Raw genomic sequence first — 25,640 nt, 5'->3', positions numbered from 1 at the left:
TCTAACATGCCCTGCTGCCTGGCAGAACTACTAACTTATCAGCAGATGACTGAGCAACAGACCATTAAAGAGGCAAAGGCAAAGACTTTCCTACAGCCCTGTCCATGGCAAATGTGGAAGAGAATCATGATGACCCTCTAAGGATGTATTCTCATATCACGGAGGGCTGCTTGTTCATGTTTTCCTACTCTCTGCCCTGGTGCTTGCAATTGCCTCTGGTATGTAGACAGGTGTTCGATAAAAGCTGAATAATTAATTAACTTGTATGTTCACTATTCATATTTCACAGACCCTCCCCTTGAAAGAAAAACAATCCTTCCTAAAATCAAGATTATAGGGTGCAATGAAATGCCACAATTCACAATTACAACTAAATTCTACCTCTCATTTTGAAATATTCTATTCCACTGTTGGAAGTGGTCAGTACTAACAGAGAGGAATGCACACAAGGTATATGCCTATCAGGACAGTAATCTATACCGCTAACACCTTGCCTGTCCCCGACGTCTGCTTTCTGTCAAATACAGAATACAAACAAAAAAGAATATTATTGATTAAACCAAAACCAATAGGTGCCTTTCACCATTTCAGACCTTCAGAATTTCTATAACTTTCGAACAGAATTCTTCTGTTTGTTTGTTTGTGATCTCCTGATTGAGTCTGTAAGTGGTGGGATCACAGGCATGTACCACCGCAGCCACCTCACAGAACTGTAGGAGGGATACTGGAGAAAACAGCTAATTTCCTAGAGTCTTCCCACTTCTCCACACAGCAGTGTTCCTGGCTCATTTTACAAGGTAAAGAAAGTAACGCCTACTGCATCAGTGAGGACACTTTGGATTTTAAGGGACCAAGTCATGTTCCAGCATCCTGAGGAACACAAGCAAGAACCTGTCTCTGTCTCTCTCTCTCATACACACCACTGGCCATGCTTCCCTCACACACACAAGAACACATATACATGTGCAATAGTAAAACAAATCTAATATCTTCACAGGGATTAAGTACAATTCCATAGTACTGAAATTTCAGTCCCTTATTCAGGATATAGATTAATATTTTAAAAGGCAGTATTTCATTATTTATGGTATCCAACATCCTAGAAAGACAAAATATGAAAATGTAGATTTCACCAAGGCTTTCTCCTCTATTCTACGAATAACAAATACTTATCTAATTGTTAATTATATATTGTGCCCCAAGATGCACAGCAATGGTTTGGTTTTCTTTTGCTTAATATCTTTACAATATTAGCTTTAAAATATATTCTGCTTTCTCCTCTATTCTAAGAATAGCAAATACTTATCTAATTGTTAATTATGTATTGGGCCCAAAGATGCAAAACAATGCCTTGGTTTTCTTTTGCTTAGTATCTTTATAATATTAGCTATAATCAAGAATCACTGAAAATATATTCTGGACAATAAGTACAAAAATCAATAAGTAGTCATTCTTACTCCACAAGATATTCTGAAAAGACCAAAATAGTTGTTATGAGGGGAAGGAGAAGGTAAGACTTACTTCTTGATACAATTGGTCATGAGAAGATGCACATCTTGTCTTTCATCTAATAACAGCATTGCTCCTAAATAGCCAATGCGTTTGTCTGTGAATTTTTGTGAGGCGATTAGCTTGAGGCACTCCAACTACAAAAAAAAACAAAAACAAAAAACAACAACAAAACAAAACAAAAAGAAAAAAAGAGAAGGGGTGAACAGAGAGGGAAAAGCATTGTACATTTGTACATTTGTTTACATTCCTGTGGCTCAGGGGTTATAAGCTTAGCTCTTGCTGCTCTCTTGCCAAGGACCTCAGTTTGGTTCCCAACACCCACATCAGGTAGTTCACTACTGCAGCTCTAGGGTATGCTGACTACACTTACATACATGTGGTGCACATACAAACAGCCATACATAACATGTAAAGCAATGAATCATTCAGCAGTTAGAAATAAAGTACTGAACAGTATCTTAGATATCAAAATGTACAACGAACTCAAAATGTAAAGGAACCACATTTGGGGCCTAAACAAAGAAATTAAATGCAGAAAGAAAATAAAATCTCTAGAGTGAAACACAATAGCAATAATAATCAAAATTGTTTTCTATGGTTTTTTTTTTCCTTCACATAATTATTAGAAGATCACTTGTCTAGCCTGTGTGAGGTCGTCGTGAGTTCACAAAATAATGATAACAATAACTATTATTAAATAACTCCTCAAGGCTTAATAAGAGCCTTTATAAATGATACTTTGCCTTTCTTGAAGGTCACAACCACTCTGATACACTTTAAGGTTACAAACATTCCCTCTGGGCTAGTGTTTTTAAAGGACACACACAAATCAAGCTCTCAAGAAGAATTTTTAAATTACCCTCTCCTTTTGAATCGTGCACTGGCATGAGAGCCTCTGACAGAGACCTGTGTACACAGGAAGCACCACTGTCCATTAGAGTTCATCTAATGGGCTCAAGGGAAATGGAAGGAAATACAAAGCAGTTCCACAGATAGAACTGCTTGAGGCTATTTTTAATTATTCTTTTCAAGTACCCGAATTTACAAAAGAACCTCAAGTTAGGTGGCTGGCTGGCTACACTATCACAACACTAAATCCCAAGACCAGGCTTAAAGGGGGGAATGGATTCTCTATAAGGGGAGGTGGGCAGGAAAGTGAAGAGGTAAGCAACATCCCTCCCCTTCCTGCTGCATGTTCTCTGGCAATCTTTAAAACCATTTCTGAATTGAAGTTAATGTTCTCACGATGTGTGCAGAAAAGGCCTACTGGTGAAAGAGTCGATCAGAAGGAACAATGTTGTCAAAGCTTCACTATTCAAGCAGGCCTGCTATGGCAAGGCAGGCCTGGAATCCTAGCACACAAGTGAAAGATGAAGAAGGGTCAATTCAAGGTCAACTTCAGCTACACAACAAGTCTGCAGCTATCCTGGGCTATGTGTCACACTACCTCAAACCCTGTAACAAAAATTCTAATTTAAGCTTGTTTTTCAAACAGTCCATGGAATAATTTTATAAAAATTTTTGTCATGAAAAAAAAAAATGCTCCTAGGTTCTGATCCACAAGTTTTCATTATCATTACTAAGAATCTTGCTTATGGTCAACTCCAAGCACTATGCAAATAAATTACCCAAACCGGTTCTCAGACTGCTTAGTGAGCAGGCCATACTCTCTGCGTACCACTAGTACTGTTAGAGCTGTGTTTGAACAGTCACAAAACCTCATTATTTCTCTCTTTACTGAAAAATAATTGTAAATCATACAGGTTAACTTCATTTGGTTTTCTGTGAACTACCTTATCACCACCCACCAAGGCTGAAGTTACTGGTATTCATGAGACCTTACCCAGCTATTAAATGGATTTGAACTTAGGTTCACATTTGCACAATAAACAAGCTTAGCCGCTGAGCCATCTCTCCACCTTTTTTTTTTTTTTGGAGACAGGTTTTAGGCTGGGTTAGGTGGCCAATGAGCCCCATGGATTCTCCTGACTTTGGCAACCTAGCCCTGAGATTATAAAGGCACACCATGGCACTGGCTTTTTCTACTTGGTTCTAGAGAGCGAGCTCAGATCTTTAGGATTACTACACTAGCTCTTTATTGACTGAACTAGCTCCCCAACCCCCAACCCCAGCTCCACTTACATATTCATATCCTAGACAATCTTAAAAGGAAACTAACTTGTATACCAAATTCCATGGCCAAAGTCAAAAGACAAATGCACTTTAGAAAACATCTGTAACTCATTTCACACTCAGGAGGTACTATATAATGGCATCATACCAACTAATTGTGAAAAAAGAGAAAAAAATACAGTATTAACATAAAAAAGATTAGGTCCAACAACTCATAGGGGAAAAAAAAGCTCAAACAAATTAACCTTATAAAACAAATGCAAATTAAACTGAATAAATTCGTAAGATATTGAATTGTATACTTGAAAAGTGATTTATATGATTTATAAAAATAAGCCTCAATGGAGATATTTAAACAGAGAGTAATAAATCCCAACCATACAGAGATGTTATTTTTAAGATTCCATTTTATGCCAAGCATGGTGGTCCTTTAATCCTAGCATTTGAAGTAGAAGTGGACTTGGTCTCTTAGCTCCAGGACAGCCACTTGGTTTACAGAGTGAGTTCCAAAGTTCCAAGACAGTGAAAGCTACATAGTGAAACCCTGTCTCAGAAAATGACAAAAAAAAAAAAAAAAAAAAAAAAAAAAGGGAAAGGAAGGAAGGAAGGAAAGAAAAAAAAGAAAAGAGAGGATTTTTATTTTTATGTATACATATCTGAATGCACATGTATTCTATGTACACATACATATGGGGTGCCCTCGGAGGCTTGAAAAGGGTGTTGTGGCTAATTTTATGTCAACTTGACACAAACTAGAGTCATCAAAAAGGAAGGAGCCTCAATTGAGGAGAAAAAAAAATGCTTCCATAAGATGGGACTGTAGGAGAGATTATAGGGCATTTTCTTAATTAGTGATTGATGGGAGTTGGGGGAGTCCATTTCGGGTGGGGCCATCCCTGTCCTGGTGGTCCTGGGTTCTATGAGAAAGCAGGCCAGGCCAGTAAGCAGAATTTCTCCGTGGCCTTTGAATCAACTCCTGCCTCTAGCTCCCTGCCCTGCTTTAGTTCTGTCTTGATTTCCTTTGATGATATGGAAGCATTAGCCAAGTAAACCCTTTCCTCCCTCGTGCACTTTGGTTGTTGTGCTTTATCACATCAAGAGTGACCCTAACTAAGGGGACATTGCTGTGACAGACTTGACCATCTTGTTTTGGAGAGGACTGTGAAAGGACTTTGAAAATTTGGGCTAGAAAAGTCTCACTGAGTGTTGAGAGCTCAGTGAGCTGTTCTGTGGGAGCTCGGAAGATGAGTTGAGAAACAGTGCAGACAGCAGAGGCTGGCTTCTCAAGTTTCAGGGGAAAGCAAAGGCTTTGAGGCTTTTTGTGTGAAGAACGTGTGTTTCGGGTCAGCTGGGGCTGAAGAGTCAGCTGTGATTAACAAGATACCAGAACTAATAAAATGAAACCTTTGATTTTTGGGATGCTCAATGCTGGTTAGCTACAGCTAAGAAATTAGCAGAGAGATTAAGAAGAGACTAGCAATACTGAGGTAAAATCTTCTGGAAAGTGTTTCCTGAGAGTCATCAAAATGAAGCTGTTCCAGACCTGGCCAGGATTGTACCCTGTGCTGACATCTGAACTTGGAAGTGTATGAGTCACTCGGGTGGTTTGAAGGTATGAAGGAGTCATGGAGAGCAACTAAGACTTGAACTATGAAGGAGGGCTGGAGTCCCTGAAGAGAGCCCAGAAGAGGGTGTTGGTCAAAGTGCAGCCAGGTGCAGCAAAGGACCCCAGCAATTTTGGGGATACCACTACCAAGGGGATATCAGATCCCTTGGAGTTCGAATTACAGGTGGCTACAAGCCACCTGGCACAGATGCTGATACTAAATGCCAGTCCTCTGCAAGAGCAGCAAACATTTAACCATCTCTCCAGCCACTACTTTTAAATGTAAATTTGCAAAAACCAACAATCCTCTGATGGCTTGAGGCCTTTATGTACAATGGGAATATAAACTGGCATGAGATGTAGAAAGTTCTGATATATTTAAACTATAAACATATACGACCTTTGACTCAGCAATTTTCATAAAAACCTGCACTTATAATTAAATATGAAAATAGCTATTATTTAAATATTTCAAATAGGAAAATGGAAAATGGGTGTCACTACCAAGACATCAGTATAGTGACTCATACATGTAGCAAGATACTATGCAAAATATGCCACTATAAGCACATCAAAGATGCTGGGGGAAATAAGGACATATCGTTTGTATTACTGGGAATGGATCCCAGGGCCTCCTGAGAACTAAGTGAACAAGCACTCTGCATGGAGCTACATGCCATGGTCCAGTAAAGCTTTTAAATGTGTTTGAATGTTCTGCCTGAGAGTATGTCTGTGCACTATATGCGTGCCTGGAATCTGCAGAGGTCAAAAGAAGGCATCAGGGGACTGGAAAGATCACTCAGCGATTAAGAGCACTGACTGTTCTTCTATAGGTCCTGAGTTTTATTCCCAGTAACCACATGGTGGCTCATAACCATATGTAATGGGATCCGATGGCCTCTTCTGGTGTGTCTGAAGACAGCGACAGTGTACTCACATGCATAAAATAAATAAATCTTTAAAATAAAAAGGCATCAAATCTTCTGGCTATAAGTGAGGTTATAAGCAGTTGTGAACTACCATGTGGGTGCTGGAAATTGGACCTTGGCCTTCTGCAAGAGCAACAAGAGTTTTTAACCACTGAACCATCTCCTCAGTCCCTGAGTAAGGATTTTTATATATTGATATATTGTTATGATCTACGGACATGACATAGTGATATATGATATGGATTACTCTTCAAGACAGATTAATGAGTATCCAATAGAAACAATATGTCACAATCATCTGCAGATACACAATGTACATTTTTGGAAAAGGTGATAGAAAGATAAGAGTAGAAAAGAGAATTTTTAATCCTAATCGTTTTATAGCTTTCCAGTTTATAATCAATTACACTATTGTTACCTATTTCAAAGACAAATAATAAAAATAACACCAAACTAGAAGGGTATAATTAAATTCATTAATTAAAACAAACAGAAGTTGCAAATAGTTACAAAAGCTAGAATAACTGAGTGAAAAATTATTTCTTTCTATATAGCTGGACAGTATATATTTCAAAGCAGAACAAAAGCACATTTGAGTATTAGGACATTTTATAAAATAAGGCTTAGAGTTCAACACTAGAATTTTAGGAAGCTGCAATACTTAGTAAAGCGAGGAGTGAATCAGCCTTTCAAAGAGAAATTCATAAAGAAAATTATTATGAGTCTGTGTAACTGCTGCAGGTGATTGTAAGAGCTTCTGTATGTTTGTCCCTAGTCCCCAATCCTCACAAAAGCTATGCTTTTTTTCTGCTAACAATTACTTCTTATCTCCTGTCAAATTCCCCTTTGCCAACATCACTATTTAACTTGCACTGTGATATATTTGCTTTTCCACAGGAAACTCTGCCTCCTTCCCACCTTTAATCCCAAAGTCTGATAAGGATCTCTTTCCTATTCCCTGATTTTCCTTTTAACAGATGCTTCTAACTTGTGAGTCACTGTTTTAAAATGGGGTTGTTACCACCAGCTTGATCTCTAAAGATATTCTGCTTTAATTTAGTAAATTCCTGCAGTGTAGTAACCACCGTGCCAAAGTCTCACTGATACTCAGTTAAAAGGAACAATATAATGATATCAGTATCTATGGGTCACATATAAGTATGGCAGTCATTATGCATCAACTACTATGAAAACAAGGGGACCCAATTCTGGTGGGAAAAATAATCAGAGAAGAGGCTCATATCTCCTTATAAAACACATACTGGACTAAAAAGAAATCCATCTGAATTAGGAGATGGACCTCCTTGACTCTAATTCCACCTGGAGGCCTGGGTTTCCCATCATTGCTTTCCAGGTAGTTATTAACTCTTTGCAGCTGATCTTTCAAACAGCCTTAGAACCCTCCTTGAGTCAGAACTTGTTGCTTTTGCAAAGGACCTGGGTTCAATTCCTGGTACCCACATGGTGGTTCATAAATATCAGTAACTCCAGTTCCAGGCTCTCCCAAGGTGTGCACATATTGCAGAAGCATGCATGAGGGAAAACACTGACACACATTAAGTAAAATACATTTTTTAAAAATTTAAATTACACTGGAGGGCCAGCAAGATGACTTATCAGATAGAAGTGCTTACTGACAAGGTTGACAAGCTAAGTTCAATTCCTGGGACCCACATGGTGAAAATGAAGAACAGAGTTCCACAAAATAAACTATGATTTTCATGCACAAGTAAAGACTTAGAAGATAATAATAATAATAATGTTTAAGAAGTCGGGCTTAGCAGCAAGCATCTGTGACCCCAAAAGTGGGAGTGGACAGAAGATGGGCAATGAGCACCACGGGCTGACCCTGAGCTCATACTGCTCAGCCAGTCTAGCTGCAACTGTGAGCCCAGGGTTACTAAAGACATCTTTCCTCAACAAGGGAACTGGAAAAGCAACTGAGGATGAGAACTCCAGCAATCTGCAGCCTGAACACGCACAACATAGCCAAGTGCATGAGCACACATAGTGGCTCACAACCATCTGGAATGAGATCTGATACCCTCTTCTGGTGTGTTTGAAGACAGCTACTGTGTGTGTGTGTGTGTGTGTGTGTGTGTGTGTGTGTGTGTGTGTGTGTGTAACTAAATCTTTTTTAAAAGAAAGAAAAAAGAAAAGTACCTATGAGCTGGGTGTGGTGGTGCACACCTTTAATCCCAGCACTCACCTCTGACAGTCCAGCCAAGTCTACAAAGCCTACAAATTTCAGGACAACTAGGGCTATTGCAAAAAGAAACTCTGGAAAGAGAGAAAGACAGAGACAGAGATAGACAGAGACAGACAGACACAGAGAGACAGAGAGAGCACACCTTGGGCATGGTAAGCTAGCAGTTTAACACATTGTCAATAAACCTCAGATCCTTTTGTTGTTTTTAGAACTGCATCTCATGTAGCCTAGTCTGGCCTCACCTTCACAGTGTAACTGAGGATGCCTCTGAACTCTTGACCTGCTTCAGGCTTGTGCCACCTGACTGAACCCAGAGCGTGGGGCATGCTAGACAAGTACTCTGCCAGCTATGATATGTCCTTAGCCATTTATTTCATTTTTACTGTCAGACAGTGCCTCACCAAGTTACCCAGGCTGGCTCTGCACTTTCAAATCTCCTTAAGTAGCTAGATTACAGGTCTACACTCGGAGACCTGCCTTACACTTTTTTTAATATCATAAATTCAATTGAAGCCTCTGCATGTAGAGTCTCAGAGCCAGTTGCTTCTTCTCCATGTCAGAAACAATCACACAAAACTGCTGTCCCTACTGTACATGTGGAAAAGCTGGTTTGGGGGTGTCTAAAACATTACAAAAACATATCCTATCACTGATCTTCTTGCTCCCCATCAACACAACTCTAATAAGTCACATTTACTGTATTATTCCACTCCCCACTCCCACACATGTGCCCCCTGCAGGTGAGTATAAACTTACCTACTGTTTTTGAGAACAATGGGTTCTTTCTAGGGTTTTACTAGGCAGAGCAATGCTACCATGAACATAGTCACATGGTTTTTCACATAATGGACAAGAATTGCTTTCCACTCTGTAAGTAGCTTGATCAGACACAGGTTTTTCAGTCTGAAGTTTGTTTTGTTTTGATCTTGCAAATATGTACCACCCTAAGGTAGCAATACCCAATCAGAGCGCACACTACCATTTTTTCTGATCACCAAGTGTTATGTTGCAAGGTGGTAATATTCTAATTCTTTTACACTTCCTTTTTATCAACTAAACGAGAGTTCTTCTAAGAAGCAACTTTTCTATATCATCACTGGCAATTCTTTCAGAAAACAATACTGGTAAGAAAGTAAAGTGCTCTATTTAGCAGCACATATACTAAAATTGGAAAGTAAAGATAAATGTTTCTTTCCTTCTAATGACCAGTTCCAAAATGAGTTAATTTTGTAGAATCTCTTAAAGATGACCAATGAAATTCATAAAATTTTGTTTAAATATTAATTAGTTTTATGGATACTAACTTTCTTGATGCTGAAGTTAGATCTTACAGTCCACACTTAGAATGCTCTCAGGCCTGGGTTCAACACCCACATATAGACTGGGAGAGGGATTGTATGTTTTAATCAATTACACTGTTAACCTCAATACCCATTTATCAGAGTTGGGAACATGACAGCATCTTCCAATGACTACTGAAACCTTCTGCAAACCTCTGTCTGTAGTATCTTTTGGGCTCCTGACATACTGATGGCTCTAACTTCTTTTCTCTATTTCTTAGCCTGCATTTAGGATCTGTCGTCATTCTGATGGGCTCTGGCCCTTTAAAGTGAAAAAACATTTTGGGATCACAATCTGGGTCTGTTAATGGTCCATCAAACAATTGTTTATAGGACTTTTCTTCCATTTTTGAGACAAGTCCCATATATCTTAGACAGGCCTCAAACTATATATATCCCAGCATGACTTTAAACTTCTGATCCTCTTGCCTCCAGCTCCAGAGTATTGGGACTACAGGCATGCATCATCACCCAAGGCTTCTTACAGCTAGGCAAATACCCTCCCATCTAAATGACATGCCTAGCTCCTGTTTTCAGGACATGTTAAGGGGCAAAACGAACTAAAACAAGGTAATATATATGTTCAAATATTGATACGGTCAAGCTAACAAAGTAAAAGAAAAAGATCAAACTACAAAGGATAATATAGCAGATTAACTATTCATAAAAATAACAAACAGTGGTTAAAAGAAAAAAATGATTATTTCAGGATACAGTGAAAAGGGTTCATGAAATCAAATATCAAAGGGTTTTCATACAATAAAGGGTAACAACCTAAAAAGACAATGACAGTCACCATATTTAGTAGTAACATACAGTTTAAGATTTTTTAATAAGGATGCCTAGCATTGTTTTCTTTCCTATTTACTTATTATTAGCCTTTTCTCTTTTTTTGTTTTGTTTTGTTTTTTGAGGCAGGATCTCTGTATGTCCTGGATGTCTTAGAACTCACTGCAGCCAACTCACAGAGATCCTGCCTCTGCTTGTTTAATCCCAAGTGCTGGGATTTAATACTGCAATACCTATATATTGTGGTAAACAGATGAAAAAAGTATTAAGAATGATAAAAGAAGAAAAAGAAGTCCCATTGTTCTCAGACAATTGTACTAGCCATGGAAAGAGCAACTCTTGAGAACCAAGTTCAATAATGTTAATAATGCTTTCCTAAGCAAAGAAACTTATAAAAATGGGTTTTCTAGGGGGCTGGAGAAATGGCTAAACAGTTAAGAGCACTGAATGTTCTTCCAGAGGGCCTGGGACCAACAAGACACGAAATAACCAGATGTGACTACGGTTCCAAGTATCTGACACCCTCTTCTGGCTTCCCGCATGAAAGACACCCATACACATATACTAAAAATAAATAAATCTCAAATAAAAACTGAATTGTTTATTTTAAAAAGCATTTATCTATGACACAATTACTAAAAAAAATAGAACAAATCATGTGTGTGTATATACATACAGAAAGAAAGATCTTTAAGAATACTGTTTATGTGCTGGAGAGATGGCTCAGTGGGTAAGAGCACTCTGCTCTTCCAAAGGTCCTGAGTTCAATTCCCAGCAACCACATGGTGGCTCAAAACCATCTGTAATGAGATCCGATGCCCTCCTCTGGTGTGTCTTAAGATAGCTACAGTGTATTTATATATAATAAATAAATCTTTTAAAAAAGAATACTGTTTATTCTGAAATTAGGAACAGATGTTCTAAAGAACCTACAAATAACTGTCTCTTAGAATGCAGAGACTTTATAGCAAGTACTGTGGTTATAAAGAGATGAACAGCTACAGCACACTGACAGAAGGATGGCTCACACAGGGAACAAGACATAACAAACAGGCTGAATTAAGGAGAAACAGAGAACACAGCCCTGCTCTCTGACTGTCACCTAGAAACATTATGTCCAGTATTGCCAACACTTCTGATTTTTCTAAGATACAGCAGATGTGAAACTCCTTCATTTTTATACACTGGAAGCAAATTCAAAACAATTTCCACAACACAACTATATTAAAATTTAGTCCTGATCCCAGTTTTCTACTCCTGAAATACTCTTTCAATACTTAACTTGTAGTCTACAAGATGGCTGGGTGGGTAGAGGCACTTGTCAGCAACCTGCAAACCTGAGTTCCATCCCTGAGATGTATGAGGAGGAGGGAGAGGAATGTGGCAAGCTGTCATCTTACCTCTTCCACATGTGTGCCGTGGGACACACACAGAGAAATAAACAAACATCAACTAGAAAACTACTGTGGAACTGTATCTAAACCAAACAAGTGACATTTTACATCTTTAGGAAACTTTTTGGTACTGTTTTTGACAGACCCTGACAATAAAAGACCTACAAAAGACAATCTCTACAATTCAGTACTTCCTCAAGGAAATGATAAAATGGGTAATGCTTTATGCACCAAACATAAATATCTAACAACTATTAACTAAGCCTTCGTAACAGCTCAATAAAGTAGGGATTCTGATAGTCTCTATTTTACAGAGGACGACACTGACACACAAAGGTCAAAGATAGGAAAGTAAAAGAAAAGGGAGAGGGAACATAAAAAGAGAAAAGGAACAGAGGAAGAGAGGGGGAAAGGAAGCCAAGTCAAAGGTCTTGTTCCAAATCACTCAGACAGTAAGTTAGAAAAGGCAGGTTTGCTCTTGGATTCTGGCATTGGCAACCATGGAGCTAAGTGTTTCTTCTCTTAACTTAGCTGACTCAACAACTATCCTGCCTGATGTTTTGACTCCCTTCTCCCAATTCTGACTCTTTATTCTTTTAAAATTGATGCTTCCGGTTGTTGCCTTCTCAGTTGCTGTGGTTTGGCAGGGCTAAAATACATAAAACTTAATGGAAGTAACTATTTATAAAGTGTAACTAAGACCAAAGGCTGAATAAGGTTTTGTGTTACAGAACACTGAAGTCTACTCTAATATTGACTAGCTAAATACATTTAAACAAAAACTCTGATTTTTTTTTCCAGCTCCCTCTTCATAGGGCAAGAATTCATCTTTGAGAGAATTGCCTACCTCAAGGTTTTACTGTAAAACTTGAGTGAGATTTTTATTTAAGTGGCTTCTAAAATGTTTACATCATTTGTGTCTCATTCTTAAAAAATTTTTTTCTTAGCATTTTTGAATCAGGGTTTTTCTATATATATTTACTATATAGCCCAGGCTTGACTCAAATTTGATTCAAATTAGGCCCAAGCTAGCCTCAAAAATGCAGCAATCTACCTGCCTCAGCCTCCCAAGTGCTGGGATTATAGGCATGCACCACCATGCCTGGCTTTTCATATTTTGTTTCTATTGACAGCATCATGCTAGACACTGTAATAAAAATTAAAAGAAACAGGTAAAATTAGTTTTAATAACATTTTATTTAAGCAACTTATCTAAAGTATCATATTTCAACATATAATCATAGAAAGTATTAAATATTTTACACTTTTGTGTATGAGGGCTCTAAATACAGAATGTACTTTACACTTACAGCACATTTCAATTTGTATACATTTTTCAGTAGAAATACTTTAACTGTATTTCCATTTCATAAAATATACAACTGACTCAAGTATTCCAATTGCTTAAACCACATTTAAAAGTTTTCCAATAACTAAACCAATATTCAAGAAATTTTTATTTTCCTTTTAATAGGAAATGCACCTTAGTTAAACTAGCCATATTTCAGGAGCTCAGTGACTGACATACAGCTCCTGACTACCATAACAAACGCCCATCTGACAAAATCACAGGGCAGCTGTTATACACAATTAAAATATAGCTGCTACTCACACATGGAAGTGAATCTAGAGATAAACCTTTTTATGGACATATTATAAAGAAAATTATTGACATAAACAAGGAAGGGACTTTTAAGTAAAAGAAACAAGAGTAGTAGACTTATAATTCTTATCCCCAAACAGAAAGATCTTTTTTTTTAACCAAAATTTTACCACAGCTTTGAGTATTTACACTTTTCAACTAAAACTTCAGTGTTTTATCAACAAATAATTAGGTTTCAAAACATCCCCAAAATATCACCTACACCTTGGAAGTAATCTCTTTTAATGTGGTACCTTGGATCAAATGTAGGCCTTACATATACAGGCAAGAATTCCACCACTGTAATATATCTCATCCCATATAATTATATTTAATCATGTTCCAAAAATGAATCTTAACTTTAGATGTGTGTGTATACACACATCTTCATATACATGTAAACTTTAGATGTGTGTGTATACACACATGTTCATATACATGTAAACTTTAGATGTGTGTGTATACACACATGTTCATATACATGTATCTTTTTCAAAATAAAAATCTCTAAACCTTAAATCTACTCTGATTTTAAATCCAAGAGCTGTCTCCCTTAGAATTCCCTTAGTAATATAATGGTGGACATCTCCAAATGGAGGGGTTCTCTCTCTCTCTCTCTCCCCCTCCCTCCCTCTCTCTCTCCCTCTCTCTCTCTCTCTCTCTCTCTCTCTCTCTCTCTCTCTCTCTCTCTCTCTCTCTCTCTCTCTCTCTCTCTCTCTCTCTCTCTGTGTGTATGTGTGTGTGTGTGTGTGTTTCCGCCCGCTCTGCTTCCCAAGTGCTGGAATTGAAAGCATGCACTACCACACCTGACTGTGGTGCTCTTTTCCCAACCAGGTTACCTTTTCTTTTTAAAGTTCAATTCCTAATCAGATTTCTATAAACCAGACCTAATGTCTCAACTGATAATCAACCAAGACTATATAGACACCCATGTTCCTAATAACTACTTGGATCAAATTTAATGTAGCCTATACCTTCAAATACTAACATTTTAGGTTCTGACTCCATTGATTCTGTAAAAATAAAATATAAAATCTGTATCAAAGGAGGCACTGATTATATTTTTTAAGAAAACTGTTAACAGATATAAAAAAAACAATGCTATTTACAACTACTCCCATTGAAATCAGATAATGAATAGATACATCCACAGGAGACAGCGCTGTTTTTGCTATTCCATTTCTTCTAACCTAGTCTCCTTTCTTCTTACAGTAATACTTCCGTTTTCCTCGGGGGAACTAATGTTCTCCCATGCCCAATCACTTATTTCTAAAGAGGCTAAAACTCCCAATAGGAGCACAACACTAACTGAAACCAGTCTGATAAAATTCAACCTCTGTGCTTTTTGTTTTAAGTTGGCAGCAGATTTCCTTCCACTGAAGCTTCTAAGCTAAACATAAGCCAACTTGTTTTTCTTGACAGATGTATCAAGTTATCTTTGAGAAAAGCTAGGTGAATGGTCTTTTTCTTCCCTAGTACTGCACAATCTTTCAACTTTGTAGTCCATTCCTTAAAAAGACTACTTAGGACTGACTCTTAAGTAAAATAGCATTTAAGACTAAAAATACTAATTAGAAATTGTAAAATTCATATACCCTTCTCTAAGGCTAAATCCTAAGTCCCCTTTATCACAATAAAAGCATCAAAAGAAAAAAGCACCTATAACTGAGACTATCACACTCAATGCACATACTGTAGGAAGCAAAAGAACACACATTTGTGTCGAGAAGAAAAGTAGCAGGCAGAAAGATTTGCACAAAAGTGGCAGCAACTAAGGCCTGAGGAAATGAGGAAAAAACAAAATACTTTTAACTTAAATACATCTATCCAGACAGTTTTCCATATTATCATGCACAAGGAAAGTAACTAAGAAAACATTCAGCAAATACTAATTAAATATTCATTATAACCAGATTCTCTGGCAGAACAATCAGTCCTCTGGTTAATCCTAGTAAATATTTAAGCTAGAGGCCACCTTTAAAAACAAAAAGACAAAAATAAATCTCTGATCCATATAAAGGTACAATTACAATGGGAAGACAGATGAGGGAATATTATGCCTTTCCAGGTACATGGCTGTTCTCTCCAACTACCCTTGGTGTCAAACTTCGAACTACAAGCTATCAAAGTATCTCCCTGCCAGGAAAGATTTGATTCCCCAAGTCACTGTCAGTCCTTGCCAGATGTAGCCTCCACTCAGCCTACCTGTCCAAAGTGAGCAGGGTAGCCCAGCATGTGCATATATAGTAACTTTGCCACATTCCGACACCGGTATGTATTGTCTTCTTCTCTGAATGATGACCGGATAGCAGCACATTCTTTCTGGATCATTTCTCGTTCTTCAGCTTGGGTTCGGGCTGTCCGGATGGTCCGGATCAGCTCCCGCAATCTGATGGGGGCTGGCATCCTCTGGATATAGAAAAGACATAAAATAGAAATGTTCTTATGTTTTGCTCCCAAAACCATTCATACAACTTCCCATATAAAATATTGCTGGTTTTTAACAACATAAGACTTGCTAAATACAGCTTAGATATGATAAAATTTGCTAATAAGCTCCAAAGGTATCATATGCAAATTCCAAACTGAATAATTTTTATAAAGACTACAAAGTGTTAACTACTGAAGAAATCAAAACAGGACACAGGAACATCTATGTTTGTCAGGTGTGATGGTTCATTCCTGTAATCCCAACATTAGAGGGGCAGAAGTAAGTGAATTACCATAAGCTCAAGGCCAGCCTGGGGTACATAGTAAATTCTAACACAATGTCAGACAATAGAAGTTGAACCAATACTGACTCGTGTTGAACTGGACTTCCTACTTGCCTCACACAGACCAACAATTTGCTTGCCACGGGGTCACAAAGAGCCCACCCCGTTCTCCATAATACCTGTGTGTTATTGTTACAGTTTGTGAGAAATAGTCAAGGGTCTACATTTACAAAATATTTTTATATTCATTATTTCATTTGTTCTGTTCTTTCTTTCTTTGGTTTTGAGTAAGCACTTTGTTACTCATGTTGGCCTGAAATTGTTACTAAACCTGATACTCCTGTTTCTGCCTCCGGAGTGTTGGAATTGAATGTTATGCACCACTATGCCTAGCACACATGCTGCTAGAAGTAAAACCCAGAGGTCTATGCACACTAGGCAAGCTTCCTACTACTAAGTAAATTACATTCCTAGCCCTCCTCAGGTCACATTGTAATCACGGTAAAAATCACAATCCCCACTTTGCCTATGAAGGAATTTAATTAAAAAAAAAAAAAAAAAAACTAAGCAATTTGCTCAAAAGCATAAGGTGACAGAGGCAGCACCTGAACTGGGTTTCTCAACCTCAGAGTTACATAAAATGACACATATGATGGGATTTGTTTAAAGTATTCCAGAAAAAGAAGTAACAGAACAAACAAAAAACAAATTTAAAAAGACAATTAATTAATTAATTAATTAAGTGATTTATATAAATAAACTGCAGAATACTTGAATGTTCAGTGATCTGGTTTTGTGTACATGACACTTTCATAATCAGAAGCTTCTAGGAAATCACAAAGCTTCCAGATAAGGGTGTAGTGAAGCTGCCAGAGTGCTTGCCTAGCATGCAGAAAGGCCGAGTTCAATCCCCAGCACTGCTTAAATCATGCATGGTAGTGGACACCTGTAATCCAAGCACTCAGGAGGTGAGGACGAAGAGTCAGGAGTTAAAAGCCAGCCTAGGATACCTGAGACTCTATCAGAGACAGAAGAACAGAAGGAAGGTTAGAAGAAAGACAGGAAGGGAAGAAGGGAATAAGAAGAAAAGTAGAGAAATAGTGAAATTTCACTAAACAAGGCATTAAACACTTAATGTCTCACTGAAAATAAGATGCTTAATAGTTAAGAAACTATTTAAAGGACTGGAGAGATGGCTCAATGATTAAGAGTACTGACTGCTCTTCCAGAGGTCCTGAGTTCAAATCCCAGCAACCACATGGTAGCTCACAACCATCTGTAATGGAACCCAATGCCTCTTCTGGTGTGTCTGAAGACAGAGACCATGTACTCATATGCATTAAATAAATTAATTTTTTTAAAAAAAGAATGTACTTAAAGAGCCATTTCTTCTTTAATAGTAAACTATAAATGCCACAAGCTTCTCGATAAAACATTTGTAAGCAAACTGGTACGCTGCATATGTAGCATATAATGGAAAAAAAATGTAAAATGCATCAAGAGAGTTAAGAGAGTTCAGCTGCTAGCAATCAAGAACGGTGACTGCCCAAAGCCCATTCAACTTTCAAATAGTAGGCTTTATTTACTTAATTCATAGAGAAAAGTTACCTAGAAAAGCTTGGTGGCTCAGCCTGGAATCTCAGGCTAGAGGATCAGTACAGGTTCAAAGCTAGATAATCTCAAAGGTCAAGAACAAACACTACCGGAAAGATCAGGAGTGAGCTAAGTGGTAGAGAGCTTGACTTGCATAAACTAATGTCCTGGTTAACCCCATCACCACCTACAAGAGCTGGAAGCTCTGCTAAAAAAAACAATGTTTCTCCACAAACACCCCTAATGGCTCTACAAAGCTAACAAAAAGAATGTTAGAAAAAGCTTAAGTCTATTCCAAGAGCATGTTTGTAATCTAATTTGGAAAAAAAAAATCAAGAACTTAAGCTAGGTAATAGAAAAATAGGTGATCTGGCATAAGCAGTCAAAGAATCACAGAAATAAAGTCCATGCCATCAGCGTGATTTTTTTTTAAAGCTCCAGGACAATTTATTAATAGAGTTTGAAAGAACAATTCCAGAAGGCAAGCTATAAATCTTGACAGCAGCCTGGAGGAGAGAAAGAGAGAGAGAAAAGAGACAAAACCATGCTGTTTGAGTTAGGCCAATATGAAGATCAGTCACATGACAACACTATGACCTGGAGGGGAGCTATAGAAAAACAATAAAAGGCTTAAGTACCAGAGTCACTTAGGCTCAGACTAGTACCCAAAAGACAAAAAGAAAGGAGGGAGGGGCAAACTCAACAGAACTTTATGATGGCTCTAGTGACTGTAGAGGGCAAGAATTCTGGGGAGGAAAAATATATTATTGTGAGGATACTTCTATCTCCTACTTCTTAAGTATAACTTAAGGAAGATACTCAGCCAACCCTACCAAGAGCTTGGTGACTGACCTGTCTCCACCTAGAGGAAGGGTCATTCTTTAATGTAGCATTCCCTCCTGTGAAGATGTAAGCCTAAAAACATTTAGGATGGACTAAAATTGGGGATAGAACTCATTTCTACCATGACAATCTAGGAATCTGGTTCCAAAGCTTTTCAGTAGAAGGGATTAGTATCTGGGATAAAGTTCTAGTCCCTCCCCTCACAGATAGCATCCAGGCAGGGGTGCTCACCACCAAAGACTTGAAGGAGAAGAAGGAAGTTGTGGAGAAGGCAAAGAACAGAAGAGATGCACCTGCCAATGGGAACGCTCAAAATGAGAAAAATGGGAAACAGGAGGCTGACAATGAGGTAGATGAAGAAGAGAAAAGAATAGAGAGGAAGAAAGAGGAGGAGGAAGAAGGTGATGGTGAGGAAGAGGATGGAGATGAAGATGAGGAAGCTGAGGCTCCTACGGCAAGCAGGTAGATGAGGATGATGATGTGGACACCAAGAAGCAAAAGACTGATGAGGATGACTAAACAGCAAGAGGGAAAGCTAACCTTACGCGCCATGACCTAGTCACCCCCACTTCCCGTCTCAAAATTTAAACATGGTCATCTTCAGGTAGAGAAGCAGGCCCCACCTACCCACAGCGGGCAGTGCCACCTACAGGTGACATGTGTTCTCCACCACCTACCAAAACCACCAACATGAATTGACAACATGGGGGAAAAAAAGAACAGAACGTCCCAAGTCCTGCTTTTATTCTTAAAAATACTTTAAAAGAAAAATTTGTTTATATTTTTATTTACATTTTATATTTTTGTACATATTGTTAAGGGTCAGCCATTTTTAATGATAACAGGTGACCAAACCAGCCTTCAGAGAGTTTTCTGTCCTACTTCAGACTTTCCTTGTGGTATGACCATGTTCATTATAATCTCAAAGGAGGAAAAAAAAACTTGTAAAAATAACAACAACAAAAATCTTATTCTGAGTATTCTAGTAACTTTCTTGTGTGTATGCACCTAGCCATACTATAAGTAGTTGGTTTGTATGAGACGGTTTTTTAAAAAAGCCAAAGATAAAAAGTTTTTTGTCTTTTTTTTTTTTTTTTTTTTTTTTTTTGCCTGTTTGGTGTGTGAAACAATGTCCAACAATAAACCAGAATTTTATTTTGCTGGGTTGTTCTTTAAAAAAAAAACTCAAAAGTAAAGCTGGATGACTGGAGATTGGAGCCATCAGACCCTGTCTCAAAAATCTAGTGAGAAAGACAGAATTTAAATTCCAGCCATATAGTAAAAAGAAACAAACAAATGGCAAAAGAATAAAATGTTCATACATAAAAAATTCAAATTTTGTCATGGCCAAAATAATTTAGTATATTCAGATTTTTTCTTCTGAAATGAAGGCTTTTTACTGACATCAGAGTTTTGCATTTTGTAAAGATAATGGAGGATGTAGACTGTGCATGCTGATTTGTCCACTATGTCTGTCTAGCACAGCACCTCAATTACCAATGGTATTTTTGAAATACATTTAAACATTGGAAGGATTATGAAAGCAGCACAATTTCAGTGTTCTTGGTTTTCTGCTGTTAGCTTTCATTTCAAGCTTGTGACAGGAGTTGTACACTGAGAGCTCTAAGGGACAACCTTGGGATCAATTACCTAGATAGAATCCTAGCTCCACCACTTAATAGCTGTGTGTCCTTGAGTAAATGACTTAAACTCTGACATCTTCAGTTTCCTCATCTGCAAAATGTGGAGAAGGCACCTCTCTCAAAGAATTACTGCAAGAATTCAATACAACACATAAAACAAACACAGAAGAACACATTCTAGCCTGCCACGGTGGCTCACTCCTGTAGTCCCAGCACTCACAAGTATGGAACAAAAGAACCAAAAAGTTTACAGCCAGACTGAGCTATACTATATTGGGGAAACCTGCTTTTAGATCATTTTCTTCAAAAACAGTGAAGGGTACAACTGTATTCATGGAAAAGATAAGGATCAATCCCAGCCCATAGCACATCTCTGAAGGAAGGGAATAACAGCAGGGACAGCAGGAGATAAAGGATCTTTGGTAGCATTCTCTTTCTTAGATGGAAATTAGGTAAATGAATATATATCACTGCTTTCCATGTTTATGTCTGAAATATTTCATACTTAAACTCATGATCTGGGTTGGCAGAGTGCTTGCATGACATGAGAAAGGCCCTGAAATTAATCCCCAGTCTTGAAATAAAATAGTCTATATTTAAATATATCTAACCCATATAGTAAGCACTGTTATCAAATTATCTTGAAAGTATAATCTGTTTGTACTGTTGAGTTTTTTTTTTTTTTGTTATTTTAGTTTTATTTTTAAGAGAGGATTTCCATCATTAATAAGCCAAGAGCTAAGAATATAGCCTTGTGGCAATTTTTGGTATTCAGAAATCATTATGTTTAATCTATACACACCAAGAAAACGCTGACTGTTTCTATGTTACGTTCTGTTCTACATGTACTTTATGCTTATGGTAACTAGTAGATTTCAATGCATAGTATCAAACTTCTAAAAGAATTAAGCACTGACAAAAATATATTCATATAATGTTATGTCAAAAAGCCTTTAAAAATCTGTACATGTCTCTCACTTTTTTTAAAATAAAGTTGAAAGAGAAAAAAAGAGAGAGGGGACCTCATGTGGCCATGTCAGACTTCAACTTGCTGACTTTCAACTCCTAATCCTTCTGCCTCTCAATCCCTACACACATGCACCACAACGCCAAGCTTTAGTTTTCAAAGTACTAAAAGACCACAAAGGGATAGGGCTGTAGCTTGATGATACAGCATATGCCAACTATCCACAAGATCAACAACACCAAAAGAACAAAAAGTGCTGGGGAGATGGTTTACCAGATGTGCTTGACACACTGAGTAGAATTATCTGAAAGGAGGGAACAACAACTGAAGAGATGCTTCCATCTTTAAGGCAGCTGTAAGGCATTTTCTTAATTAGTAATCAATGGGAGCAGGGAGGTTTCAGCCCATTGTGGGTGGTGCCATCCCTGGGCTGGTGGTCCTAGGTTCTATAAGAAAGCAGGTTGAGCAAGCCAGTATAGCAGCACCCCTCCATGGCCACAGCATCAACACCTGCCTCCAGATTCTGCCCTGTTAAAGTTCTTGTCCTGGCTTCCTTTGATGATGAACAGCAATATGTAAGTGTAAACCGAATAAATGCTTTACTCCCCGGCTTGCTTTTTGGTTATGGTGTTTTCATTGAAGCAATGAAACCTTAAGACACCAGGTAATAGCACCTGCTGTGCAAGCATGAGGACCAGACTTCAGATCTCAGCACCAACAAGCCCCAGACAAAGCACCTGACTGTACTACCAGCATTGAGGATTGGGGAGGGAAGAGAAGCAAAAGACAGGGAAAACTGGGTTTTCCTGGCCACCAGCCTATGCAAAAAGACAGTGATTGAATTCCAGGTTCAGTGAGAGACCATACCCCAAAAGAGTTAGAGGGAAAAGAGTAAGATATGCCTATACATCTAAAGACACTTGCTCACTCCTAGCACACACGCACTCAGAAGAGAGGGAACTGAGGCTATCTAGTTAGTATGATAGCAAAAGGCATTCAATGCCTTTCTACGGTCCTAAGCCTACATTCAATTTGCTAAAAACTGACTCTCCCACGTCCAACCCCACCTGGTTTGTTCAGTGTTAGAAAACCAAGCCTAGTGTCCCTTGCATGCTAGGCAAGCACTACATCTTCAACCTGTACAATTCATTTTAAAAAGCTCTGCAACCCAGTCTGGAACTAAAATTCCTCCTGCCCATGTGCTGGGATTACAGGTATACAAGGCCATACCCAGCCATTTAGAAAATGTCATGTCCAAAAGTTAAGTGAAATTGGGTTTGGGGGCTTGAACTAAATGAGGTTATTTTATATTTGCAAAGTGTATTTAGAATTATGACCACACTACTACCTGCTCTTCCAGAATACCCAAGCTCAATTCCCAGTATCTACACAGCAGCTCACAACTGTAACTCCAGTTCCAGGGGATCCAATGCCCTCTTCTACATACGACTAGTACAGACATACATGCAGGCGAAACACCCATACACATAAAATAAAAATAAATCTCAAAAAATTAAATTATTGATAGACACTCAGGGGGAGCTGTTTTGATTCTAAAATTTATCACCCAAATGAAGAGAACAGTCAATTTCTAAAACCTGTACAAGTATCTATGGGATAAAGAACCCACAAGGAATAAGAACATTCTCAAGCCAGGAACAGCACGTGTGTCCCGGGAAGTGCTCACTTCCTCACTCGCTCCAGGATAAAATCCCAAGGCCGTCCTTGTCTGGACACCCTTATCCCTTCCTCACCTCTGAATGTGAGCACATTAAATATTGTTTTTATTGAATCTGGAATACTAACAGTCTTATCTAAAGAATATGTATTTGTCCTTGCAAAGCACAAGAAGAGAAGGTGTACTGACTACTCTGCTTCAAAAGAAGGCAGCCAGGACTCAGCTAATTCCTGGCCTAGATAACTTTCTTCCCACAACAGAACTCACTCACTACCTGCTGAGAGCTCTGAGCCACAGCATAAGTCAAGAACACAAAACCAAAAGGTTGATGAAGCTCCTACAGCTACAAGGTTATTTCTATCCTCAACCTAAAGACAATTAAACTTATGTCTTTTTTTTTAATCTAAATTAAAAGCCAACTTTTCAATATTAAAATTACTCCCTTTTCTAACTAACAAGAGGATTTTTCTTGAACAGTTCTTGCTAAAAAAAAAAAAAGAAAGAAAGAAAGAAAGAAAAACTAAAGACTTGAGTAAAGGAATGAGACTGCAGCTTCCTTTGCCACTGATTACTACCCCATTGCCCTGTAATTTCTCTCTCATAGTCTCCAGCTAGTCCATACTTCCATGTTGCATGATGCCAGATTTTCATTTCATATATATAACTAAATTATGCAATTTCAAATTGCACTTTGACTGGAGCAGGGAACTAAACAAGTGGGGCTGGGAGAGGGCGGTCAAGAATGGTCTGAAAGTCCAAAGTACATTTGTGCAAATGCCAAAGAACAAAGTCAATTATTTTTTATAAGAAAGGAAGCAAGAGGGCTGGAGAAATGGCTCACTGGTTAAGAGCTTTGACTGCTCTTCCTAAAGGTCCTGAGTTCAAATTCCAGCAACCACATGGTGGCTCCCAACCATCTGGAATGAGATCTGATGCCCTCTTCTGGTAGTGTCTGAAGATAGCTACTTACATCTAATAAATAAATTTAAAAAAAAAAAAAAAAGAAGCAAGAATGGGGAAACTTAAGAATGGGAAGCAAGCTGGTGGTGGCACTTCCCTTTGACCCCAGCACCAGGGAGGCAGAGACAGGCAAATCTTACAGGACAGCCAGGGCTACGAAGAGAAACCTGTCTGAAAAAATACATAAATAAATAAAGTAAGGGAGCGAGGGGATTGAGCTCAGCTGCTAGAGCACTTGTCTCTAAGTTCATTCCCCAGAACCATACAAATCAAGCATGGGGCATAAGCATGTCCCAAACAGGAGGATCAGAAGCTTAGAAATTCAAAGTCAAAGGCTGGAGAAATGGCTCAAGGTTAAAGCAATGAATGCTTTCCCAAGGGCACATGATCAGTTCATATCAGCTCATACTCACCTATCACTGCAGTCTGTCTAATTGTCCTCTTTTGGCCTCCTCGGGCATCACACACTCACATGGTACACAGACATACATTCAAGCAAATAAAATACAAATTTTAAAAAAGTGGAAAGCAAGCCTGGTCTATATAAGCCACTGGCTTTAAAAACAAAAAAAAAAAAAAAAAAAAACCAAAACAAAACAACAACAACGACAAAAAAAAAAAAACCCAGAACTTTCCTTTCTAATATCTCCCAGTGTCTTAGTGCTTTTTCTTGGGCAATGGGAGATAAGATAAGAACATGAGAAGGATGAACACTTCCTCAATATGAAGAAATGTGTTCATAAAAGTAAGGTCTACAAAGTCAGTGTCAGAACATTACTGGGTCAATGAGATGGCTTAACAAATAAAAGATACTTACTGCCAAGCCAAAGACCCAAGCTTATTTCCTGGGATCCACAATATGGAAGGAGAGAACTAACTCACCAAAGCTCCTCTGACCTCCTCATGCTCCTCATGTACACCACCCCAAAACACACACACACAGAGAAGAAACAAACGAACAAACAAGCATGCAGTGGAGAATGACTCAGTGGTAAAGAGTACATGCTGCTATTCTAAATGAAGTGAGTTCAGTTCCTAGCACCCACATCCGGTGGCTCATAACTGCCCTGATTCTTAACTCCAGGAAATCAGACTCTCTCCTCTGACCTCCTTGGAAATCTGCATACAAGTGAATGCATTCACACAGACACACACTGCTCCACATAAAAAGAAATTAAAGTTAAATTTTTACAAAAAAATTTTTTTGTAGGATCTTTAGGATGATGTTATTATGCTGCAAGGAGAAGGAAAGGTAGGCAGGGAAAAGTCCACGAAGGGAGAGGAGAAGGAGGAGGAGGAGCAAGAGAGAATCAAGATGGGGCTGGAGAAGAAGGATCTAGATCCAGGTGGTCTTAACTGACCATAGGTTGATATGAATATTTTCAAGGGTTTCTATAGGTCAATTTGTCTTATGTAGGTGAACAGTTTATATCTTTGTCAACTGGTTGTAAGCTTATTGTGTGGATGGATTGTGGATTGAGAATGTAACATAAAACTGATTGATAAATTATTGATTATTTAGTCATAATTTTACAGAGCTGTGAAATGTGAGCAAAATTCCTGAATAGTTAGGCGACAGCCGGAAAGGGCGGCTCACAGACCAGCATGGTAGAGAAGCAGCCAGGGTGCAGTTCAGTTCCAGCTCAGTGGCCTCCTGCTCCATCGGATTCAAGCAGAGTGAGAACGTG

General features: G+C 38.3%; 1 protein-coding gene across 2 annotated transcripts in view; it reads right to left on the bottom strand.

The window, feature by feature from the left end:
* Positions 1-25,640, bottom strand: part of AP1G1 (adaptor related protein complex 1 subunit gamma 1) — a 76,616-nt gene that overhangs the window by 39,051 nt on the left and 11,925 nt on the right. For both annotated transcript variants that reach the window (XM_080937258.1, XM_080937259.1), the window contains exons 2-3: positions 15,760-15,963; positions 1,522-1,646 (exon numbers count right to left, since the gene is read on the bottom strand). In XM_080937258.1, coding sequence (XP_080793384.1) covers positions 1,522-1,646; positions 15,760-15,960 — 326 coding nt within the window. In that variant the 5' untranslated portion in view covers positions 15,961-15,963. The remainder of the gene's footprint in view (positions 1-1,521; positions 1,647-15,759; positions 15,964-25,640) is intronic.

Source organism: Micromys minutus, assembly GCF_963924665.1.
Source record: "Micromys minutus genome assembly, chromosome: 24".
Taxonomy (NCBI): Eukaryota; Metazoa; Chordata; class Mammalia; order Rodentia; family Muridae; genus Micromys; species Micromys minutus.
The sequence above is the reverse complement of the archived record's forward strand: the minus strand, read 5'-3'. Positions and strand labels throughout refer to the sequence as shown.